We start from the raw sequence: 24,415 nt of genomic DNA on the forward strand, positions 1-24,415 counted from the left end.
CAGATTTTGTGCTCCATACTGAGACCTACACTTCCCTTTGACCGTCCAGCCATTACCTCGATAAATTCACTCTATTCTCTGTTTTTATTCACATTGCACAAGATCAATGAATTCAGTATAATGTGTATAAAGCATTATCTAAAAATTACAATAAATTCATTCGGTGTCACGTCTATTTCTTTCCGTTACAAATCGGAGCCGCAAAATTGATCATCTCGCATGATGCACCCAAAAAGTCATACAGAGCCCTATCCTGGACACCTTCATCGAATTTCTGAAAAAAAGGGGGTTAGATAATAGTTTTCATAGATAGCAGTAGATAGTAGATAACCACTCACATTGTTGTAAATTATAGTGGGAACGAAAGAGGGCCGGAATTGGCCTGTGCGTTTCTCATCACGGAGTTGCAGTTGTCGTCCCAAATCGGTACTGGCACAATACATGATGTCCGCAAATTCAATACCGTATTTGTTGGCACACTGAAGAATATTCGAAATAGATATTTTTGTTTTGAAAATTAATTAGAATTCTATTATAAAAAGATTAATATGTGATACGAGAATATTCGTGTTGTTGAAACAAAGGAGCTGATTTTTTCACAACTGAGTCGATCAGTGTGTTTTTCAATTTTCTGAAAACACTGTTACAAAATATATGTACTTACATGGAACCCAGATAAATCGCCAGTCGACATATAACATCCTACAAAGGCAATTTGCAAATCCTTATTCCAAATCGAATTCAATGCACAAGTTTGAATTCTGTTTCCTGCGCACTCCGTTTGCCCATGTTGGCATGTAAATGACGCACCATTGTTCTGACTCTAGAAAATTTCAAAAAGATAGATATAAAGTGGGTTAGTTTTCACCACTGTTTAGGCATGAACTTCTCAGAATTTCCCACTCACCTTGGCTTTTCCGAAAGGCACTAGCTCAAAGTCTATGTAATTGCGCAAGTGATAGTAATTGGGCGAAAGCTGCTCCGTCACAAATTTGGTACTGTCAGGACATAGCGTTTCGTATAGAATAGTCACTTTCACCTATAATATAAAATAGGAAAATATATTACAAATGATATTATATTGTATTATCCATATATGAGGTCCTGAAGCCAAGAATGCGTTTTGACATCCATTGGATTTGCCAGTCGTGCATAATAATCCGACAAGTGGAGTGCTAAGGACTAGAGCGAAGAGGATTTTCTATACTTTGGTTTTATTCAAGTGTGTACAGCAGTTATTATTACAAATTTCCACCCTCAAATGCTACAAGAGATCTTAGTGGAGTGGAAATGAGATCGACACCGGGTCCTTTTCACAAGAACTCAAAACTTGGGAGGTCACCACTGAGGGCAACATTGCCCCTAAGCAGCCGGGATCCGCGGGAGTCGGAAATGAACTTGAATAGTCCCCGGATTGACATAATTACTGATACTGTAGTAGACAGACGTGAGTTCATCACGGAGAAATAGAATATCCACAAAAATATCGGGGCTCTGATACGTGGCATTAAGTTCTCTTATATTAGGGCGGTGGAGGAGAAAAACGCCCAACGTCATGTGGCAAGATCACGCGGGAGATGCAAGTGACGTCTGCTCAACATAAGGTGGTGCTCAGAGGTGGCGGCGAAGAAGATGGGGCGGCAACCCTATCGGCCAACCAAAACCAAGTTGCCGAGGAGAACCTCCATAGTGGTGGCACCGGGAGACGCTATAATCACTTTGGTTTGCCGGCCGTGATTCAGTAGGCGAATGCTCCAAAGGCCTAATTAGGGCGATCAGACCCGAGTCTGCATGGGGACTCATCTGAAGTGGCAAATTGGTCACGAAACCTTACCAGGGGTATACTGGTACCATGGGAACCGGGAAATCCCCTGGACTCACATACTTCGGGTGAACTCCTGTTGTATGTGAGGACAGCTCGGTTATTTGCGGTTGGCCCCCTAGTGGGAGTTTCATGGTGGTTGTGGTTATGCTCAAGCGAGAAGAGACCTTCGGGCCTCGACGTGGTGTTGCGTATCAACACGGGTGCCGTACTCCATAGTTCGGTAGAGATTTAGGTAATTCTTGCATCCACCAGTATGAATGCTAAGCCATGCACTTAGTATAGACTGGTACCGTTGTTGCTTGTCTCAGCGGGGCTCTGATTGTGGTCACAAAATCAATCCGTGTCTGAAGAGGACCGTAGGATTAAGTCTCACGACAGGTGCCTACGTAAAACACCATGGGCTTCACTGCTCAACATAAGGTAGGTGAAAACGAGGGCAAACGGAGTAGGGACGGAATAGGTGAACCCCTACCTACCTACCCTGCAAGCGGCTAAGAAGAAAAAGCCCTCTTCGCCAAAGAAAGAAGAGACGGCGAAAGTTCCGGGTAGTTCTTTGATTACGGCCCCAACTTTGACAAAAGGGGAAGAGTTTTCAGCTCATAAACCCGAAGAATGGACAAAAGTGGGCGGCAAAAGACGGCAGAAGGAGAAAAAGAAAATTCGTCCGGAAATAATCATTATTTCCAAGAAAGGATATATGTCTTACGCCGATATCCTTCGGAAAGTCAAAACCGATCCGGAATTGATATACCTGGGCGGCAATGTGAGTTGTATCAGGCGTACGCAGAAGGGGGAACGGATGTTGTAGCTAAACAAATCCAGCGAGAAGACAGCGGATAGTTTTCGCGGCCAAGTGGAGAAGGTGCTAGGTAAGCAAGCTGAAGTAAAAGCTCGAAAGCAACAGATAGTAATCGAGTGTAAAGACCTAGACATACCACCAGAGGATATTTGTGCTGCATTAAGGAAACAATTCAACCTTAGCGGAATAGAAAAAAATGTGAGAAAGGGTACGGAGAAAGCGTATGGAGGTACGTAAACTGCTTTTATTAGCTTGCTAGTTGAATCAGGGATTAAACTGATTACCGCGGGCAAGGTAAGAATAGGTCGGGTCGGTTGCCGACTTGGGGACCAAGTATCTCTCAAGAGATCCTTTAGATGCCTCGATTTCGTTCACTTTGCAGTAGCAGGTGCTCGCTACACGATAGAGTTAAGTTTCAGCAATCTAACAGTGATCAAACTGGAGAAGGCAGAAAAGGAGAACGCATATACTTCCTTGGTTTACATGGCTCACGTTAGATCAACAGATCATTCAACTATAATATTTGACACCCATCTCCTATCCTTTCAGAGACCTCAGGAGGATCGACTGAACGAAATTTGGTCAAGTTATTAAAAAAATTCGCAATGGTAACATTAGCCCCACGAACGAACTCAAAGACCGGAGCTCTGAAAAAGGCATTGGAAGTTTCTTGCCCTGCAAAATATAGCAAGAAAACTTTACCACCGTGGTGGAATGAAAGACCACCCAACCCCGGGAAGAAGACCTGGGAGTTCTTCAGCATCTGCTACAGGCACAAATACTAGCAGCCATACAAGAACAACCTGAAGAAGTATAAGTTGACTGTCTAAACTGCCAGAAAGTGATCCTGACAGACTATTGTCGGAACATTGAAAACACTAATGAGTTTGCGATATTTAGCAAGAACCCATTATTTTTAAAAAGTCGAAAGGCTCCTAGTCCGATTTGTTGGTGAGAGCCTCCAACGAGGAGGACTGTAGTCAGAACCTTGCTTGGAGGGTATGCAGCCCCAGTCGTCCATTACCAAGGATAAAATCAGCTGGAAAGCAGACCGCTCTTCCCGAAATAAATCTCAGGACCAGAAGGCCATATTGAAAGCGGGCTAACGCGGCCGAGGAATTTTCGGGGAACTTTTGGCCTCACTGCATCTCACCTCTTTAGTGTTGGAGCGGATACTCTTCTCCAAATTTCAGTACGCACTGAATCGGCTCTTCATGAAGTAACTAGTATGGTTGGGCAGTTGGTACAATATAGGCAATTGATCCTAGCTACCTTCCTTTATATAGAGGAAGTATTCAACGCGTGAGCCCCGAAGCCATCAAAAGGCTCTAATCAGAATATAATTATAGGGATGTCCTACGCATTACATAGCATCCGTGCTAAGTACCAGGAAGGACGCCCCAGGGCGGGGGGTTGAAATTCTATGTATATCGAACAAGGACAAAATGAAGATGTTCCCCTCCGTTATGAGTGAAATTACGCAGGACGCATTGTGTAAGGTGTAGATGTGACTGAAAGATGCGGACTTGACCTAAATTCCACTCAGATGGAGCTGATGCAATTTACGACCAAACAAGGGTACCCGAATTCAACCTACAGTGGCTAAATGGATAGAGTGGAACTTTCTTCCAATGAGAAATATTTAACTGTGATTTTGGATCCTAAGTTAAATTGGAGGCTAAACATAGAACTGAAGGCTAAGAAGGCCTGCAAGTGAACTATGTTCTGCTATTGGGATTCCTTCCCTGTGCTTCCACATTAAAAACGCTATAGCGTACCGTGCTACCAGTTTACGTGCGTCGGGATGTTGGACAGGAGAGCCCTAAGGCCTTAATAGCATCTTACTCGAAATACCTCAGGGATTCTGGGTATTCTGAACGCATTATTGTATACGTAACCCAAGCTTCAAGAGGAATTTTACAGTGAGATTTCCAGGGGATAGTGGGAGATGGGCGGTGTGTTGAAAGCTTATGACACAGTATTCTTCGCCGTCGGATCAAAGATGGTCTGTGGAGTTGGCACAAAGATTTTCTCTGAAGCGCATAGTGCAATCGAGTCACACGCTCTTCTGGGGTTTCGCCAGTATATTCCAAGCAGAATTACTGGCGACACTAGAGGCTTCTCAATGGCTAGGCGTAATCCGAACCAAGTGTAACATAGCCATTTCTTCCAACAGCCAAGCGGCTACTAGGACACTGCACTCACTGGCGACATGTTCCAGACTGGCCTGGCAGTGCAGGCACCCGCTGAATAGGTCGGACGGTACCCTCAAAGTTACCCTCCTTTAGGTTCTCGGTCATAGGACCACAGAGGGTAATGAGCGGGCCAATGAAATGGTCAAGCGGGGCTCTGCTCTTGAGAATTTCTTGGCGATCGCAGTCAACGTTCCGCTTAAGGGTGGGATCTACTCCTAGTATATAACAGCCTTTGAGTCGGAAAGGGTTTGGCTAGCTTATAACATGATCGGATCCTCAAAGGTTTAACCAGATGCATGCAAGTGTGTACAGGATTACCACGGTTTCTGCGGGTCTCTCGCCAATATGGGAGTATGCCGCCGGACTCGGCGTACCTTACAATTCGCTTTGCTGAAGATGCGGAGAGGAGGAAGAAGCCTCTTCTCCCTTTGCAATTACCCAGCTATAACTAGAGACAGGTTACGGATGCTAGGTACACAATTGTTGGAGCTGCTATCGTTAGTAAATACTGCATGCCAGCTCTGAAGAGCTGAGGCAGCTGAATTCTGTCCCACAGCTGTCGTGGCATCAAAACAGCGCACCATAGCGTTAATTAAGCACTTCGGATTGGTATCCTAAACTACTGGTAAGCATTGCAGCTCGCTATGCTGTGCCAAGCCTTACACGCTCGATTAATTCATACTAATGGTCGAACGACTTGTTCCCAATGAAACAACCCAATAATAATAGTTGTAATTGAGGAATATACATACAGTGACCATCAGGCTACCATCTTTCAGGCAAAGCGCAGGACGAGAGCAAAATATAACCAGAAAATGACAGTAGGGGCTGGAAATCCAAAAGATATAATAAGCAAATGTTTGAAGAAATACTATTATGGGAGAGAATACCGATAGAAAACAAGCAAGAATAACTGACACAGGTTGTTGAAAAGACACAGAAAACATGTGTCGCTTCCATGTCACGCCACACTGTGTTCAAGAAATCAATGTCTAACCTCTGGTGGAGGTCCGAAATTAGTTGAGACGGCATCTCAAATAAAATTCTGTTTCTGGCCGAGACAATTCGAAATTAATTGGCACAAACATTTATGGCGTGCTTCAAAGAATGGATTTTCCCGGAAAAGTAGAAGCAACAGAGGCTAGTGCTAATTCTGAAGCTAAATAAACCTTCAAGCAGGAAGCTTTTTGAACAGGTTGTCTATAATAGACTTGCGCCCACCACGAGAAAGGAGGGTGGTCTCTCAGATAGACAGCTCGGATTTCGAACGGCGAGATCTACTGTCAATGCGATCAGTACCGGACACTGGAGAGTAAAGTTCAGAATGCCAGGAAGGACAAATCTACAAACGTGGTGGATTTCAGTTTGATATTCGAACTGAACCAAAAGAGGTACTCCACTTTTTCCTAGATACATTGATACAAAGGAAGAACTCAAAGAAAAGGGCTTGGACCAAGTCCAATAAACTTCTTGGCAATAAAGTACAGCTCCTGGGCGACTGAGGACTCTTTTGGTGCTTGAAGATGAATTGAAAACTCCGAATTGCACACTTTTAGAGGCATCTCCTATTTATCGAGGCCAAACTGCAAAAACTCTGGAAATCAACTAGACGACTTCTAAACCATCCCGGTAAAAACAACAAAAATGAAGATTGGTTAAACTTCCGGAACTCACCGCGTGAATATAAGAGACTCGTTAAGGGTTCGAAACGAGATCCTTTAGCAGGAGGAACTAGAAGGCGAACGAGAGACTTCAAGGTCGTGTAGAGTCCTTAAAAGGAACGAGTTGACTAAATTGGACTCTTTTAGAAACCCGAGAGAACTTTCACGAACTTCAGAGTTGTCTATACAGACCTCCAGATCAAAAAGAACTGGTGCAAGAAGTGGAAACAGAGTTGGCGGTTCCTGCAACCCCTGCAACTAATAACAGTTCCAAGGTGAACTGGAACACTGCAAATGGGATGGTTACCAATGAAAAGCTGAGAGTTGCCTTACTGTCCTTTGAACACTTCAAAGCACCTATCATGGATGACATCTATCCAGCAATGCTAAAGGAAATATTTTTCTAGCATGGCTTATTTGGGGCTGTGTGCATTGCTTTCGGCAGAAAGTTAAGGTAGTTTTCATACCGAAGCCTGGCAAAGAAGCCTATTCAAATCTAAAGAACTTCAGACAGATCAGCTTGACATCATTTTTACTTAGTTGAGCATCACATTCGTGGGAGGGCGCTTAGGACGCACCCATTAAATGAATGCGGAAAGTCCTGTGAGTCTGCTCATCATTCTTTGGTTTCAAAGATAGAGAGTGCAACTCTGAAGGGTGAGTTCGCGATGAATGGATTAGGTGGATCTATGCTATGGTAACGCAAAAATTGATGTGTGCTGAAGTGGGTATCGACCGCAACTTAACAAGAGTAGCAACGAAAGGCTGCCTCAAGGAGGTGTACTATCGTTACTTCTGTGGAGAACGTTGATCGACTCACTACTATGCGAACTGCAAAATTCACGCTCAAGTTTATACTGTTGACATGGTTGTGCTTGCTGTTGATCGGGATCTCGGAACCGGAGTCGTATCGCAGTCTACGAATATCGCTGTTTTGGGTTCGAATCCCAGTCGTCATGGGTGTCGGTGTTCGTCTTGTGTTTGTTTCGTTACTGTGAGCTTATCACTTGCACAGCATTAAGTGTGATAATAGCGAAACTGATGTACAATCTTACTGTATGGATCACTTGTACTCTACCAAGGTGTGAACAGGAAACACTACTATTACTATTGAAGGCGTTGAGTAGCCTTTGGTCACCTCGAAAATCGTTCAGGAATGCAGAAACCGTTTGAATTCTATCTCTAGATTCAATACGTGCGATCTACTCTGGTTACCTGGTCACTGTGGTATAGAGGGAAATGAAATCTCGAATGCCTCCGCAAAGACGATTTAATCTCTCCCATGCTGGGACAGGAACCAACAATTGGAGTATCAGTAGCATTGGTTAAGGCTGCCTTCATGTGAAACAAGCTTTCCATAATGACAGGTGCCGGAGCCTAAATGCTGCTAGACACCCCAAACTTTTCCTTTCAAAACCTAACATGGATACCGCAAAGTATATCCTGTCAAAAAGCAGGAGTATTGTGGGCATTCTGGCAGGCCATAATTTACTAGCCGGACATATGTTCAGAATAGGAATTATACAAGATCAAAACGAGTCCCTCCTGTGGTGAGGAAGTTGAATCCACGGTGCTTTTTGTATATAAATGTCCAGCATATGGATGCATCAAACATTAGGTTTTTGGTGCTGATATGCTATCCAGTTACAAAGGTTAGCTTCACATCCACTATCGGAGCTCCTGCGATACATTAACGAATCTGGGATATTCCGTTAAATGGAGGAATTGAGTACAATGGGCCACCATGGTCTGAGTGTTCTGAGGCTATAGGTTCTCCCCCGTCATAAACACACTCACACACTGCGAAAATTGCGGAGGTAATAAATCCCGAGTTACTCTCCATATGAGAAATGCCTTCAATTCAGTAGGATGTGTGATAGCAGGAGTGGTCCCTATCGACTTTTGGCGAACTTGGGAATCCTATACCAATCGTCGACAATTAGCACGAATTGAAGCAATACTGGAATGGGTGAAGATATGGTACGATTCACTTACAGAGTTATCCCAGATGTCTGGAGACGTTAGTTGCGACCTAGCCCAATTCCTAAACGAAGACGAGGATATCGTGCATGCCTTTAGCACTTCGATCTTGACGACTCCCCATGTGACCCCACATGCGATATGATTGCGGAGGATGTGGAGCCTGTTGTCCGAGATTTATTTCACCCAGAGTGGAGGTAAAAATTATCTCGAGGGCACAATTGTCACCGCCGAAGCCGGTCCCAAGCCCGGTTGTGAAAGGAGGAGGGATGGATAGCTTCAGTCTAAATGGCTGTATGCCACCGCAGCCTCTCAGGGGGTAGGTGAGGAAGGTGCAGGAACTTTGCAGTCTTGCAAATTACTCAATAAGTAAGCTATCTCAACACTTGGCAGCTAGGGATAAAATGCACCACCAAAAATGAGAAGAAGGAGAAATTTAAGGTCCGGTACGGATAACCGGCGGGAGTCGTCTGACTTGGTGACTGGGTCGGGCTCTCGTAATGGACAGCACGGCGTCGAAACCGCTAGTTGTGGGGCGGTTCGACGTCTAGGCCCCACGACGACCAGGAGCACAGGTCCGCCTGCTGCAGCTGTTTCGCCACAATCTGTGGCGACCAATGCAGCAGGTTCGCATAGGAAGCAGATGAAATGGACTGAAGAAATGAAGCTCTTCATCATCTGCTCCTACTACGAAATAACGGCGGGGGCGGGTACAACATCTTACCGCCCCTTGTTGCACCAGAGATCCGTCGAGCGTTTCCCGCAATTCGCGCACGTGACTGTGCAGCGAGTCGCAGACCAGTACTGCTTTATTACTCGCAGCGACACAATCCCGGCCACCATCAGGGAGCGTGTTCGACTCGAGGTCATCGGGGAAACTGGTGACGGGAAGTCGATGGGGGCAGAGGCGGCGGCATCAACAACACCACGGCGCACTGCAGGTAACAGTTTTAGTACTCGCCGAAGCACTCTTCTCCACCGTCCAGCTGAGATTTCCGCTGAGGTTCGGGACGAATTCCAAAGAGCGTGTATAGAATTCTCCGATATGGATCCTTTGCATAGACCAGGTATTCCCAGGCTCTATGCATCTCCAGCAACTCCGGGAATTCTATCTCAAATCAATGATGAGATTGCATATCGACTGTGTGCTGATATGTCGCTGGCGCAACTACAATCACTTGTGTATTGTGGTGCAGTTGCGGCTATCAGATTGCACGGTCAGAAGATTCGCTTTCGTGTTATTGGTTTGAGTGACCAAAGAGATCCACCATAGAAAATTCGTCTGGAACGTCGGCGAGACTGACTAAGGCAGGACATTACTAGACTGATTCAGATCAGCACTGGCAATGCCAGCAGACGGGTGAGAAATAATATGCCATCCCCAGTGAAACGCCCGTAATTGAAATTCTGGACACAATAATGCAGAAACTTTCTGTCATATGCAGTCGGTTACGACGGTGTGGCGAAAGTTATTCCAGACGTGTCCAGAATGCAACATACACGACGAACCAGCGGAGCTTTTTCAGATATCAGGTCTGGATCGGGTGCAGAATTTCTGGTATAAGAAATTTACCAGCGTACACAGTCGGCTGGCACGCAGTATAAATGAGGTCATGAGTCGGCCGGAGGAATTTTCACCTTTCCTCATTGCGGGGATTACTTACTTTATCCCTAAAAAGGACACGGTGCTGGACCCCGCAGACACAAGGCCGATTATTTGCTTACCAACCCTCTACAAATTCATCATGCCCATTATTAGTGGAAGGATCAATGCGCACCTCGAGACCAACAACATTCTGTCCGAGAAGCAGAAGGGCTGCCGAGTTGGTCTCAAGGGAAGGCAAAGAACAACTCATTATCGACTCGGTAGTTGTAGGACAAGCAATTAGAGGCCAAAGAAACCTATTTAGTTGCTATATCGATTATGCCAAGACTTTTGATAGTGTTCCGCATACCTGGCTAATCGATATCCTACATCTGTATTGCATTGATCCGAAACTAATAAAGTTTTTGGCGACAGTCATGGAAGGGTAGCATACCATCTTATCATTGCGTACATCTGAGGGTGCTAATACCTCAGAGCCCATCCGTATACGGAGGGGCATCTTCCAGGGGGAATCGTTGAGTCCCCTTTGATTTTGTATGGCACTGAATGATGCTAGACGGCATGGTTTTGCAATAAAATATGGCCTACGTGCTAAATGCGAACTGACACACTTGATGTACTTAGAGGACATCAAGCTGTATGCTGGTACTGACAACCATCTTAGAAGTCGGTTGCGAATAATAGACATGTTCAGCCGTGATATTCAGATGGAGTTTGGATTAGACAAGTGTCGAATCCAAGCCAAAGGTCCTCACGAGGCGCATGCCGGAGATAGCATTGGCGACCTCGATATCGAAGCTATGACCGAGACAGACTTCTACAAGTACCTAGGAATTCTGCAAGGAACCCATGCTCGAGTTGGTGATCTGAAGGATGCTCTGCTGTCCGAATTCATGCGACGTGTAAAGCTGGTGCTGAAATCCCATCTCTCGGGGAAGAATAAAATAAGCGCGTTGAATGTATTCGCTATCCCTTCACTAGCTTATGCACGGCCAGTGCAAAATGTGTGGTTCGGCATTAGAGACGTTGGACCATCTCATTGCTGGCTGTACTGTTATGGCACCGATGCAATACATCACCAGGCATAATGCTGTATATAATTTTATCCATCAAAACCTTGCATACAAGAATGGGCTGATCACGGGAACATGTCCGGTTTACCGATATGAGGCGGAAGCAGTACCGGACTGGCAAGTTCTGACTGATCGTCATACTGCCCACAACAAGCCTGACGTACTGTTAGTTGACAAAACAGGTCGCCCCGCGTATATTATTGATGTTGCTATCCCCCATAATAGCAACATTGAACGGAAATACGTGGAGAAGAAGATGAGTTATTGCTCGGGAAATCAAAGAAATTTGGGGTCTCGAGCGGGTTCCCATAAAATTGTCAGCTACAGGTATTGTACCTAAATCCCTTACGGTTTCCCTTGATGTCCTGGGACTTTTGCACAGTCTGGTTCAAAACATGCAGAAGTACACCATTCTGCATAAGTGCTCGATGTTGCGATGAGTTCTCGACGGATTTTTCCATTAACATACCACCGGCTACCACCACCAGCGTCCCTTCAGTTTTTAAGTAGGTAGGATCGTCTAAGCCTAAATGCTTGGCACTTAGTGCTAGTATTACGTAATATCCGGCATCTGCCAAGATTATGATAACTCGGATAACAATACGAGCGGCAGTTTGTAACTATATCGACATGGCTGTCCCGTACGGTAAGCCAAGGAGAAGGAGCTACTTTTATTTAGTAAAGTGAAAGGCACAAACTGCCTTCATCCAGATCGAGCAGGCGGTGATTGGCGTGAGATCTGGGGCTGCACATCAATGAAAGCAAGACAAAATATATGGTGGCAACGTCAGCACCGAAGACGAATCAACCAAGAACATCAAACCGCACTGGTCAAACACGCAGAAGAATAAGGATAGGAGACTACAACTTTGAGACCGTTGATAATTTCTCCTATCTAGGGTCCAAAATTACAACCGATAACAGCTAGGACGATGAAATCCGCGCTCGGTTGTTGTCAGCCAACAGAGCCTATTTCAGCTTGCAAAAACTGTTCCGCTCGAAACGTCTCACCAAAGGGTCAAAGCTCTTACTGTACAAGACAATGATCTTGCCAGTTCTCATGTATTGCTCGGAGACTTGGGTTCTTAGCAAGAAGAATTGCGAACTCTTGGCCGCGTTCCAGGGAAGAATCCTCCGAAGAATTTTTGGCCCCCTACATGAGGATGGACGATTCCGTAGCCTACATAACGACGAAATCTATGAGCGATTCCATGACCGTCCGGTTGTGGTCACTTAATCCGTATGGATCAGGATGATCCAGCCCGGAAAGTCTATAAGGGCAATATCTATGGTAGAAAAAGAAGACGAGGCAGACCCTGCCTAAGATGGAGCGATGGCGTAGGTCAGGACGCCTGACAGCTTTTAGGGATATCGAATTGGTGGACCTCGGTGCAAAACCGGGATGTCTGGAGTTGCTTATTAAGGCAGGCCTAGACTGGATACCGGTTGTTGCGCCGTTGCTGATGATGATGATGAAAGTCAAAGGCCGAAGTCAACGGTAGGTTTTGCACCTTTCCACCTTACAACTACAAAAAAAAACAGACAGAAATGAACCGACTTGTTTTACACAGAACCTTAAAAAGAAGACGAGGCAGACCCTGCCTAAGATGGAGCGATGGCGTAGGTCAGAACGCCTGACAGCTTTTAGGGATATCGAATTGGTGGACCTCGGCGCAAAACCGGGATGTCTAGAGTTGCTTATTAAGGCAGGCCTAGACCGGATACCGGTTGTTGCGCCGTTGCTGATGATGATGATGAAAGTCAAAGGCCGACGTCAACGGTAGGTTTTGCACCTTTCCACCTTACAACTACAAAAAAAACAGACAGAAATGAACCGACTTGTTTTACACAGAACCTTAAAAAGGTACCAATTTTTGCTATCCAGGTGTTGTGTACTATTTAGTGAAACTGCCGCTGAATCTCCTTGGATATATGGTTTTTAACAGATCAAAATGAATATCTAACAATCCACATTCAATTAGCAACTATTTCGTTGAAAAAGATCTCATGCATCTGATTAAAGAATATGGGCAGGTATAGTACCCATTTAAAACCGAATTTATGCCTCAGAACATGCAGCTGTAAACCAATGAACTCAGGTAAGAGTTGTTTATGTTATAGTCAGAGCGGAACATAATCTGAACTAGTTAGTCCGCTAAAAATTAAATTGCATAACTTGATCTGAATTTGATTTTTCTCCTTGAATCAATCTATAGGTCTACGGATCAGTGCGCAGAAAATCTTGTAGACACTACTGGTAACTACCCGCGGGGCTCCATGTCAGCGCTGCGCGGATAGTGGACAATTACTGATGTGTCACCTCCCAGAAGTGGGTCCGACTTTTGATCAAACACTTTCGATTATTGACTTCGAGGTGAGATTCGTGTGAGGTTGGTTAACTAGTTGTAACTTAGAGATCAGTTAAATTTCGTACCAGGTTAGTGGTATGTATATACTAACAAATTATTGATTCAGATACTTTATCTCTTGCTTTAAAACGTATTGCGAACAGAAGCTTACACTTTTCTCGGACTCATTTCGGTTTACCCAATTTTCAGCTTTTAAGGGCAAATTGAATACTTTAAGCAAAGATATTATCTACACACTTTCTTCCTTCCTTCCTTTCACAGCACTTAATCCTTAACTATACCTGAACACTATGCATGCTTACATGAACCGTGAAAATTCAAAAAATCAAAGTTTAACTGGGTTAACTTCACTTACCCTTTTTTGAGCAGAATAGGCGGCAAATAATCCCAAAAAGATGACTAAAGCCAGCGACTTCATTTCGTATCTGGATACCAAACAAATGCCTTCAATTAGGAATGGTCGCTGAACACCTCAGTAACCTGCACGCGATAGTTTTGCGGAGGTAAATGAATTGGATTGGGTTATTGGTTCAACGTTTGGTCTGCAAGACACTTAGGGGTACACCTCAGAATGGCAATTGACAAAAGTTGAGAGTTGACTGATAAATTTAAAGAATTGGCCAATTGCTCAGGTGCATGGTATTTTCGTGATAAGTTTTCGTGGAAGTGGAAAAAGATATTATTAGGGTATGTGCACAATATCCGAGATATCGATGATTTTTCTTTGACACTTTAATTACTGACAACTGACTGTAAAGGCGCTTTTATTTACAAGCACCAGCTCTTCAGGAAATTTTTCGAATTATATATTACTAAGCCCAAGGTCCTTTGAGAAGATTTAACTCTCAAAGGGCACTAGGTCCCTTGGAGAGAGCGGCCGAACATCAACGCAACAATAACGACTTAGTTCAATATTCGCTCCTCAAAAAGCATTTGTCAGTACCTGGTTAGATGGCTAACTAACAGTGAACTGCCATAGAGGCTAAGTCTGCTGCTTATCTAAGCTATACCGTCGTCATTATTGATTCCCCGAAAGACATAGTAGCAGAGGTAGTAACCTAAACGACGGGTTTTATTCAGGTCAGATATTCGGCTACCTACTGTACCAGAAACCTATAAATAGGAGCTAATTCAGTAATTTAGGTAAGTCGAAAACCAGAAACTCGAAGCTTCAGGTATAAAAAGATTTTGTTTATTTTTTGTGTCAGTATATTTGAATGCATTTATCCAATCAGCAGGTCAGACTAGACAACACTTAAGTGTGATATTGATAGTTGTGTTTTGGGTTGCACTAAATTTACACAGTAGAGACAACTTTGAGCTGCTGTAACTTTCTCAGTAATAGTAAGGTTTTTTGTACAACAAAACCTTATTAAAATCGGTTTACTGTCTGTCTGTCTTTTTTGTTTTTCTTTTAAAAAGGTAAAAGTCTTCAAAAGACACTGGTCCGGACACACTAGTGCGTGGGATTTTTATCCACTAAAACTCCCCCGACTGCCTCTCTGCCCTGTGGAACCACCATAAGGTATTACATCACCGGGCGGAGTCAACTCACTCTAGCTTGGTCACCTTTCTTCTATACGCGCCGTACGTGACCGCGCTTTTCTCTTCTCCTCTGCTTTTCACAGTTTGTTCTGGATAGATGCGATCACGGAGTTGACCACATCCCAATTCCATTTTCGGCACCAGACTTTTTGGTAGCAGCACCTCTCCAAGAGTTTCCTATAGTTTCCTCCTTTCTTCCACAAATCTCGGACAGTGGAAGAATACATGCTCTGGGTCTTCTGGGACTCCATTGTAATTTGGACTCCAATTTTAACCTGTGCAGATACTGCAGATATCCTCCGTGCCCCGTGATAAACTTGGTGAGATTATAATTAATCTCACCGTGTCGTCTTTCCAACCACTTCTTGGTGGCAGGAATGAGCCTGTGATTCCACCGATCCTTTTCAGCGTATATGTTCATCATCTCATCTGTCAAGATGTCAACTGGCATTATTCCAGAGATGACGAATGCTGCATCATCTGAGACAGTCCTGAACGCAGAGCATAACCTCAGGGCTACACTCAGTTCGTTATCGTTAACTGACATCCGCAACGCCTCCGTCCAAACTGGGGTCGCATAGAACATTATTGAAGTCACCACTCTGGGTATAAGCAACCTAGAAGTATTCCGTGACCCGCCCACGTTCGGCATCATCCTTGCCAGGGCCATACTTGCAGTAGATGATTTGTCGCAGACGTACTGCACGTGTTGCCTATAACTGAGCTTCCTGTCTATCATCACCCCCAAGTATTTGATGGTCGGCTTCGACGTGATAAATTCATTTCGGATTTTAATACTGGCGGAATTTCTCTGCCGGCGCTTAGTGATTAGGACCGCTTCTGCAAGTGTCAGGCCAGAGCTCTCTAGCCAACTTTTAACAGCACTGAGTGCTTCACCTGAGTACAACTCAGCATCTTCATTTTGTGACAACAAACAGCGGGATATCGTCAGCGTAACCTACCATCGCGGCTTCCTCCGGAAGGAGAACATTAAGCACATCTTTATACATGATGTTCCACAGTAGTGGGTCCAATGCGGAGCCATGCGGGACACCCGTGGAAACAACGTACTCCAGGGGTCCGTCATCGGTGTGTTACCAAAACCTCTTTTCACCTAAATAACTATTGACGATAGCAGTGAGATAGGCGGGAATATAAACCTTCGCTAGAGATAATCTATCTCCAAATTCCAATTGGCCGAATTGAATGCATTTTTTACGTTCAGAGTTACTATCACGCAATATTTGCTGGTACTATCCTTTCCGTGAATTGTATCTTCGGCCAAGTCAGTAACCGATTTGATGGTATTAATGGTTGATCTGGCTTTATGGAAACCATACTGCCGATCTGGCCTTGGATCTCAACAACCAGGAGTAATCCATCATAGATTACCCGCTCTAACATTTTCCCCACAGTGTCCAAAAGACATATGGGTTCTTTATAAGGATGGTTCACCTGGGAGTTTACTAGGCAGAAGTATCAACGTCTGTCGCTTCCATGCCGTTGGAAATATCCACTCGGACATGCACGCTTGGAATAACTCAGTGAACATGTTCGGTCTGGATTTCATGGCAAGCTGAAGTGCCTGATTCGGTACTCCATCCAGGCCCGGCGCTTTATTGCCTCCTATTCTACCGCAGAGCTCCAACAGTTCGGCTCTGGTAACTGACGGAATTACCGTGACATTGAGAGGTTGTTGGAATGCATCGATGCCCTCCTCTTGCTGGGGGAATAACCCCTGGATGATTTTCAACAAGAGTATAGGACACGTGATCTGTGGAGTCAAACGGCCACTGAGTCGTCCGATTATGATTCTATAATCACTCCCAACGGGCTTGCGTCCGCTTCTGAGCAGGGCTCCTTAAAGCATTTCCTCTTGCTTTCCTGGATGGCAAACTTGAGTGCTTTGCTGCTTTATAGGGGCACTCTTTTTGCCCCTGATCGACTCTACTTACCCCCCTCTGAGCCATTCTGCTCGGTGGCAGGCCGATGGAAGGCTGACTAAATCACTATTCCACCAGTAGTTTGGTCTTCTACTGAGAAATGAGCGCCTAGAATTGGACGCGTCACATGCTTTAGCGATGCATTGGACCACATGGATGGCTTTTTCCGTAGAGGCACCTGCTCTGTCGGGTTGATCCAACCACACCTCTATGATGGTCTGCTCATCCAAAGCTTTTGCAGACCAGCCTGAAATCTTTCTCGATTTCGGACATGATCGCATTTTGCGCTGCTCGACACATGTCTGAAAGAAGATTGCCTGCTGATCGCTGTCAGTATAGCGTTTGATGACGTACCAGAACATACCACGCGCCAGCGCAGGGCTGACAAAAGTCAAATCTACAGCCAAACTTGACCCGCCTTTCTGAAAAGTGTTCACAACACCTTCGTTAATCTAAATTATGTCCGTCTGCGCAGAAGTTTCTAATAAACTACACCTCCTTGAATTTGATGGGCTGCGTCCCCTTGCGTCGAGGACAAAATTATCAAGGCGCACCAGGACATACCACGCAGAAACGCAAGGCTGACAACGATCCCGACCTACCTTTCGGAAAAGTGTTTACAGCACCTCCGTTAGCTAAAACTATGTCCACCATTTGCGCAAAAAGTTGGTAATAAACTGCGCCCCCTTGAATTTGATTCTCTGCTACCCCTTTGTGCTTCGTCTCCTCGCGACGAGAAGATTATCAAGAATTAGCTCGAATTCAGACAGTGTCAGTTTCGCGCCGAGAAGATTATCAAGGATTTTGCTATAATTCAGACAGTGTCAAACTTGGAGGGGCATAGCAGCTGTATAAATATACACTGCTTATTTTCACCTACACAAAGCCATTGGCTGCCTGACTTGCAGTACTTTGTATGACCTGTCGACCGCAAGCCCATATCGGCGCTCAGTCAGTCGAATCTGTGACACATATGCCATTGTGACGGTTTCTATACGGTTCAATTATGATGGCGATTTCCATCTCAGTTTCGAACGTCTGCTCAAGTAAATCCTGACCGACCCTGCAATGATCGAGGTTTATTTGAATAAACCTCATTTTCTCATTGCAGTGAGCCCCTTCCTAAGGTCCGGACATTTACCACTTCTGGCAATATGCCAATTATCCTGTCCCTCTTTTACCTCGCAGAATAGACATTTGGAGTCCCTACTACACTCCCTTGCAACGTGGCCTTTCTCCCCACACCTTCTGTATTGATCTGATCGATCAATGCCGCTGGTACATGCCTTCGCGATGTGCTCAAACATGGGGCATTTAAAGCACCTAATTAGTAAAATCTGTTTTCTTAAATGGCAGACAACCCATCCAATCCGAACTTTTCCGGCTGCCAGCAACTTCTGCTCTGCCTCCGCTGGTACTCGTAAGCTTTTCGTAAACCCACAACAAACTCCACGCAAGTTCTTCCAACTTAAATTGCTCCTTCAGAGCAGTAAAAATTTCTCCTTTCGATGTCACTTCATCTAAATCATTACATTGCATGTAGGTCTGCACTGCCGCATTCTCCCCAAATGAGTTTTTAACTTGACTGCGAAAATCATCAATTTTGACTATGCTGGATCTTTTCAACTCAAACATGAGATCCTCTTTCTGGGTTCTTCGGATTCTGTTCACATTGCTCTTTTTGATCTTTTAGGTCTGGAGCAACTTTGACCTTTCTGAGTATCTCCGCTTAGGATAGATTGCGTTTACTGGAGGTAACCATCGCTTCTGGACGAATTCGCACTTTTGCTTTTCCTTTCGTTTTTTTTCCTAGAAACTTTAGTCCATCGATGGTTTGCGTTCATCTTGGACTTCGGAATGCTGGCCGACTTTCTGAACTATTAGTGCTGATTTTCAGAATTGCCTCTCCGCCTTTTTTTCTCTTAGGCGGCTGATGATTATTTAGAGAAACCCCCTCTTTTTTCGCGTACTGGTTTATTTCGCCGTGATTCGATGACCGTACGGTTAGGCGTCCGGCGTTTGGCACAACGTTTATATGCCAACGGGGAGCATGTACCATAAAGGCACAGTAAAGAATCAGCAAAAAGGAAATTCCGCAGCGCGTTAAATAAAAGCAAAGGTCACGGCTGGCAGAACCTGGTCAACGCGGTGAATGAGGACTCGTGGGGACTTGGCTATAAGCTTGTTACCCGGAAAATCGGGGCTCTACGGAAGCCCTACATACTAAATACCGACCAGATGGACCACATTGTACGGGTATCATTCCCCATATATTCACCACGGGTTGATGATTATAGTGCGGAAAGCATCGGGGAATGCCCCCTTTTAACAATGAGAGAGCTCGAAGAAGCGGTTCTCACTATGAAAACAAGATGGCGCCAGGTCCTGATGGCATTCCGGCGGAAGTCTACAAACTAGTGTTCCGCCAACCGTCAGAATTGCTGCTCGGGGCGTTCACCGCTCGCTTGAACGAGGCCAATTTTCCTTGTTGCTGGAAGGAGGCCAGACTCTCGCTGATCAGCAAGGGAAAAGGAGACCCGGAGCTCCCGTGAGCATACCGACCGCTGTGTACACTTGGCACGGCCGGGAAATTTTTCGAGAAGCTCGTCAGAAGTAGACTCACTGAAGCGATCACCAAGGACTTTTCTCCAGGGCAGCTCGGGTTCAGAACAAGGAGATCCACAGTGGATGCTATTATGGAGGTCGTAGATGCAGTTCATCGAGAAGAGGCGCACAGCGGCTGATATCGACTGATAGTGCTTCCCGCAACGCTTCATGTCAGAAGTGCCTTCAATTCCGTAAGATGGGCAGATATGCTAGGGACATTAGAAAATTCATTTTATGTGCCAAACTACCTCTTGCGGATATTGAGGGATTATCTGAAAGACCGCTCCCTGCTCTATGAGACGGTAGATGGCCAGAGGAGGATGGAAATCATGTCGGGAGTAGCACAGAGATCCATCCTAGGGCCGGACCTTTGAAACGCTTCCTATGATAGTCTGCTGAGACTCGATATGACCGAAGAGTCGCGCCTGGTCGGTTGTGCAGACGACGTTACGAGCTTGTTACCGGACGCACTGTCGAACACGCACAAATCAGACTTGGCATATTGATGCGACGGGTAAGCGGATCGACGACTGCTCATGGTTTCATCCTTGCGCTGGAAAAAACCGAAATAGTCATCTTGACCAGAAAGAGAATCCTGACGCTACGTCCCATATCGATTGGTGAGTTGACAATAAAGTCAAAACCAGTAGTTAAATACCTTAGTTTAATGCTCGACTCGAAGATGAGCTTTTTCGAGTCGGCTAATGGCGACTGTTGGAGGCTCTATATCTACTAGGAGACGTCTCCTTATGGGACCAACGCTGTCTGCGCTCTACTCGATGGCGTGGAGGTATTGGCTGATGCCCTTGACAAGGAGATGCATTATAAGCGCCTTGCTCAAGTGCAAAAACGGGTAACTTTGCGAGTGGCGTCTGCTTATCGCATTGTTTAAGAACCGGCGGTGATTGTGATCGTGTTGCCCTCCTTGCCAAGGAGCGTAAAGCTATCTACCGCCGTAAGGGCGAAAGCTTAAGAGAGGTGGTTGCTCGTGAAGAACGCCAACACATCCTTATTGAGTGGCAACCCTCTTGGTAAAATGAGCCAAGGGGCAGATGGACCGTGCGATTGTTGAGCCATAGACAATTTAGACCCATGGCTGAATGAAAGCCGGCATGAAGGTTTTCAGTCTTGCAATGGAGCGGCGGACGACGCTAACACACCATTTTTTCTTGCGAGAGGTGGGACGGCTTTCGTCAGCAGCTTTATGCAGATACAGGGGAGCTCTCTCCAGAAAAAAACATTGTCAGAGAGATGCTGAATAGCGCTAGCAGCTGAAGTCGTGTTGGGCATTATGTTTGAGCTCTTCTTATTGCGAAGAAGAATGGACTCGACCGGCAGAGGGGCCGGATGGCAAGGGGTTCCCTAAACTAACAACTCCATTCCTCCCCTCCCCTCCCGTTGGTGAAAGCGATTCCTTGACTTGAAGGCTCCCAAAGCAGGCTCCCCCGAGATTATTATTCTGATTTGACTCAGGTACTGATTCACAACTGAACCGACTGGTATCCGACGTCCAGTCACTATAACAAATCACTCTGGAACCAGTGAGATTTGAACCGCAACCTTCTGCTACGATAGCCCAGTGCTCTAACCACTTGAACGGCAGAAGGATATCTTTCTAAAATTGAGGACCAAACTATTCCCACCCCATCTTCCAATCCTTTCAAAAATTTGATTATCGTGCTCCTTTCAGCCCAAAATAATGAACAACGATAGTTGGCTGCTATCAGGCTTATCATGAGTGTATACAGTTAAATGCCGTTTTACATTCCACCTAAATGAACAAAGATTGGTTTTTTCCTGCAATGTAAAGTATCTGAGTGTGTTCCTGGATCCAAAGTTACACTGGAGACTTATCATAGAACTGAGGGTTAAAAGAGCCTGAATAGCCTTCTGCGCCAGAAAGAGGACTTTTTTATCGAAATGAAAGTCTTCGGGTAAGGTTGGTTCTCTGTTGCAAGTCAATGACACATTATTCTCAGTGTAGCACCAAAGCTGCTCTGTGGATTTGGCGTCTTTCTTTTTGCATGCACACAGTGTTGCCGAGTCTTCCGGTTTTCCAGAATTTGTATTCTAGACGGAAACCTGTCGATTGCTGGGGCATTATCCGAGCAGTGGATCGCTGTCGTGGGCGCTCTGAGCAGGCCGGATGGTACACTCAAAATCACCCTCCTCTGGATCCAGGTTGGGGGTTGAATTGATGGTCATTGGACGTTATCACAACTTTTGAAAAAAGGGCTAGATAGTTCGACCAATATATATTGGAAAGCACAAGGAGAAATCTGGATTAAGTGCCCAATGCGTCGTAAGGCCTCATGCATTTTTTGTAGTGAAAATTGTATAATTGTACGTTACTTTGGCAAACTAGGAGACTCCTTCTAGCTCAGATCTGCTCCTCCCTGAAAGTCAGTTCCACAGATGTGTCCAAAAAAAAGATCGACCGAGTGCAAACGCAATCGAAACTAGGGAAATCCACGACGTATAGCATCCTCGCTTAGCATTTCCTTTACCCTAAGTTGAAACAAAGAGAGAGTTTTGAGGTGCTTCTCTTTCGGCCTGAACACCATTGAGGTGCTCAGTGGTTATCAAGCGATCATCGTATGTACAGCAATAAAGTTAATAAATCTATGCTGAAATAGAAAAATCTTTAAATTGTGTTATTTTTAATGAACCAAATAGAACAAGAATTTCCGAACAATCAGAAAGTAGCCCAAGAAGAATTTAAGGGGGAGCGGTGCCCATTAATTTTCATAAAAAAATTTAAGGGCTACGTATCGTAAAATTCAATCCCTACAAATCATCGCAACCCTCATTGGAACCTTCACAATAACTAGGAAGGAGTCATTGTCTATGATTTGAAATTTTTCATATAAGATTTTCACAGTTGATATCTACTATCTCCTCATAAGCGTTATGTTTGATTCGCCTCAGGTGATTCACAGATAACATGAAAACAAGATGCAGTTGCAAGAAGTACATTAGCAGATTACACCTCACAGTCGTCTAGTGTGTACTGAAAGTGGAAGTGACGATGAAGATACATTTTTTTGTCATTACTTTAATTGCAGATTTTACGCATTTTCATCGTTTCCACTGAATCAATAGCAAATGAAATCGTGCCAAACAATCAGAGTAAATAAAATTCAACAAAGAATTTGATATTTTTCTGGGATATTTGTATTGTGCTCGAACAAAAGCGGGATAAGATCGAAGACAAAAGAAATATGGCAATTGTAGCAAATATTTGGGAGGAAGATAAAATCTTTATGTAGACCGTTTGGTGGCTGGGACTTTTGAAGTTTAGCTACTCATTCACAGAAAAATTTGGGATTTTTTTTCCGGAGTTCTATTGATGCTAGATAAGCAATGCTAACCGCCAAATTCAGCAATGTCTTGACGTAGCAGCAGAACCTCCATAGAATACATTTCTGTTACTTGAAGATACGTTAGGATCCTTTCGCGGTCTAAACAATCATAAGCTATTAAAGTTGTATATGAACCTAATAAGGGCTTTGCAAAAATCAAAAGCAAGCTACCTATTATGTACCCTAATCGATGTAAATGCTTTGAGGATGACTTATCGCATTTTGTGCCACTTCTAGCTCATGACATTCCAGATGAAATTAACAATTTTCCGAATCAAATTAACGGCTTTACACACCAAACTCACGTCTTTCCAAATCAAATTCATTTTTCAAATAAAATTAAAATTGTTCCCCTAAACTCAAGATCCCAACTTCATTTTTACAATTCCAAATTTTTTTTAAATAATTTTGGAATGGAGCAAGCCAAAGCTGCCCAGGCAAACCATTCGTTGACCCTCATAAACTGGCCCATGTTACTCATACTTATATTACTTAAGCGATTGAGATTTGCTCGGAATAAATGCCGCATAATACAGTGCAATACGGTGTAGTTGTTGGTTTTGCTGCGCCAACTTAAAATTTTGAAGTTTCAGGCCGGGGTTGAGAAGAGCACTACGAGGCAGTTGAGCGGACCCTCGAAGCCTGCCTGATATCAAAATCATACTTGGAGTCTTCAACAGTCAAGTAGGGACGGAGCCCGTATTCAGACGATACGATGGCTCCCATGGCTTACGTAGGGATACCAATGATAAAGGATTGCGAATTATCCAGTTAGCAGTATCACACGAAATGATTGTTAGAAGTACCTGGTTTGCGCGGAAAGCGGTTCACAAACATATGGGGGCTCTCCAGACGGGACCATTTTCAACCAAATTGACCATGTGTTGAGTGAACGCCGCCACCTCTGAGCCTTGATGAATGTGAGAACATATAGAAGGACCAATATAGACTCGGATCATTATCCCGTTGGCATGGTGCTCCGAGCTCGAATTACGTGAGAGTGAATACTGAAGCCATCCACAATACGGCCCTCCGGCCTCCCCCCAACTCCCCCCCCCCCCCCTATAAAACGGAAATGGATGCCGCAATAACCGCAGTCAACAGAGGTCCTGGAGATGAAGCATCAACCAATGATCTTCACAATCACCTGAGGAACGTCATCATTGACACGGCCACAAACATACTTGGCCCCAGCCGCAAAAAAAAGTCGCAACGGCTGGTTTGACGATGAATGTAAACTAGCAAAGGAACGGAAGAATGCTCCATACCGAGTAATGTTGCATTCTCAAATAACGCGGGCACGCGCAGAGACTTACCACGAACTCCATCGAGCGGAGAAGTGACTTCACAGATGGAAAAAGAAAGCCTGGGAGAACCAACAAGTCTGTGAACTCGAAAAGTACCGGGAGCAACCGCATCAGGCCCGGAAGTTTTACCAACAAATCGGCAG

General features: G+C 44.8%; 1 protein-coding gene across 1 annotated transcript; it reads right to left on the bottom strand.

The window, feature by feature from the left end:
* Positions 1 to 65: 65 nt before the first annotated feature.
* LOC119659448 (GILT-like protein 1) lies at positions 66 to 14,112 on the bottom strand. Its single transcript, XM_038067532.1, has 5 exons — positions 13,864 to 14,112; positions 908 to 1,039; positions 665 to 823; positions 339 to 479; positions 66 to 274 (listed from the first exon to the last, which is right to left on the bottom strand). The coding sequence occupies exons 1-5, from the start codon at positions 13,924 to 13,926 to the stop codon at positions 173 to 175; spliced, it is 597 nt and encodes a 198-aa protein (XP_037923460.1). The 5' UTR covers positions 13,927 to 14,112; the 3' UTR covers positions 66 to 172.
* Positions 14,113 to 24,415: the final 10,303 nt, after the last annotated feature.

This window comes from Hermetia illucens, chromosome 6, assembly GCF_905115235.1.
Source record: "Hermetia illucens chromosome 6, iHerIll2.2.curated.20191125, whole genome shotgun sequence".
NCBI classification, from domain to species: domain Eukaryota; kingdom Metazoa; phylum Arthropoda; class Insecta; order Diptera; family Stratiomyidae; genus Hermetia; species Hermetia illucens.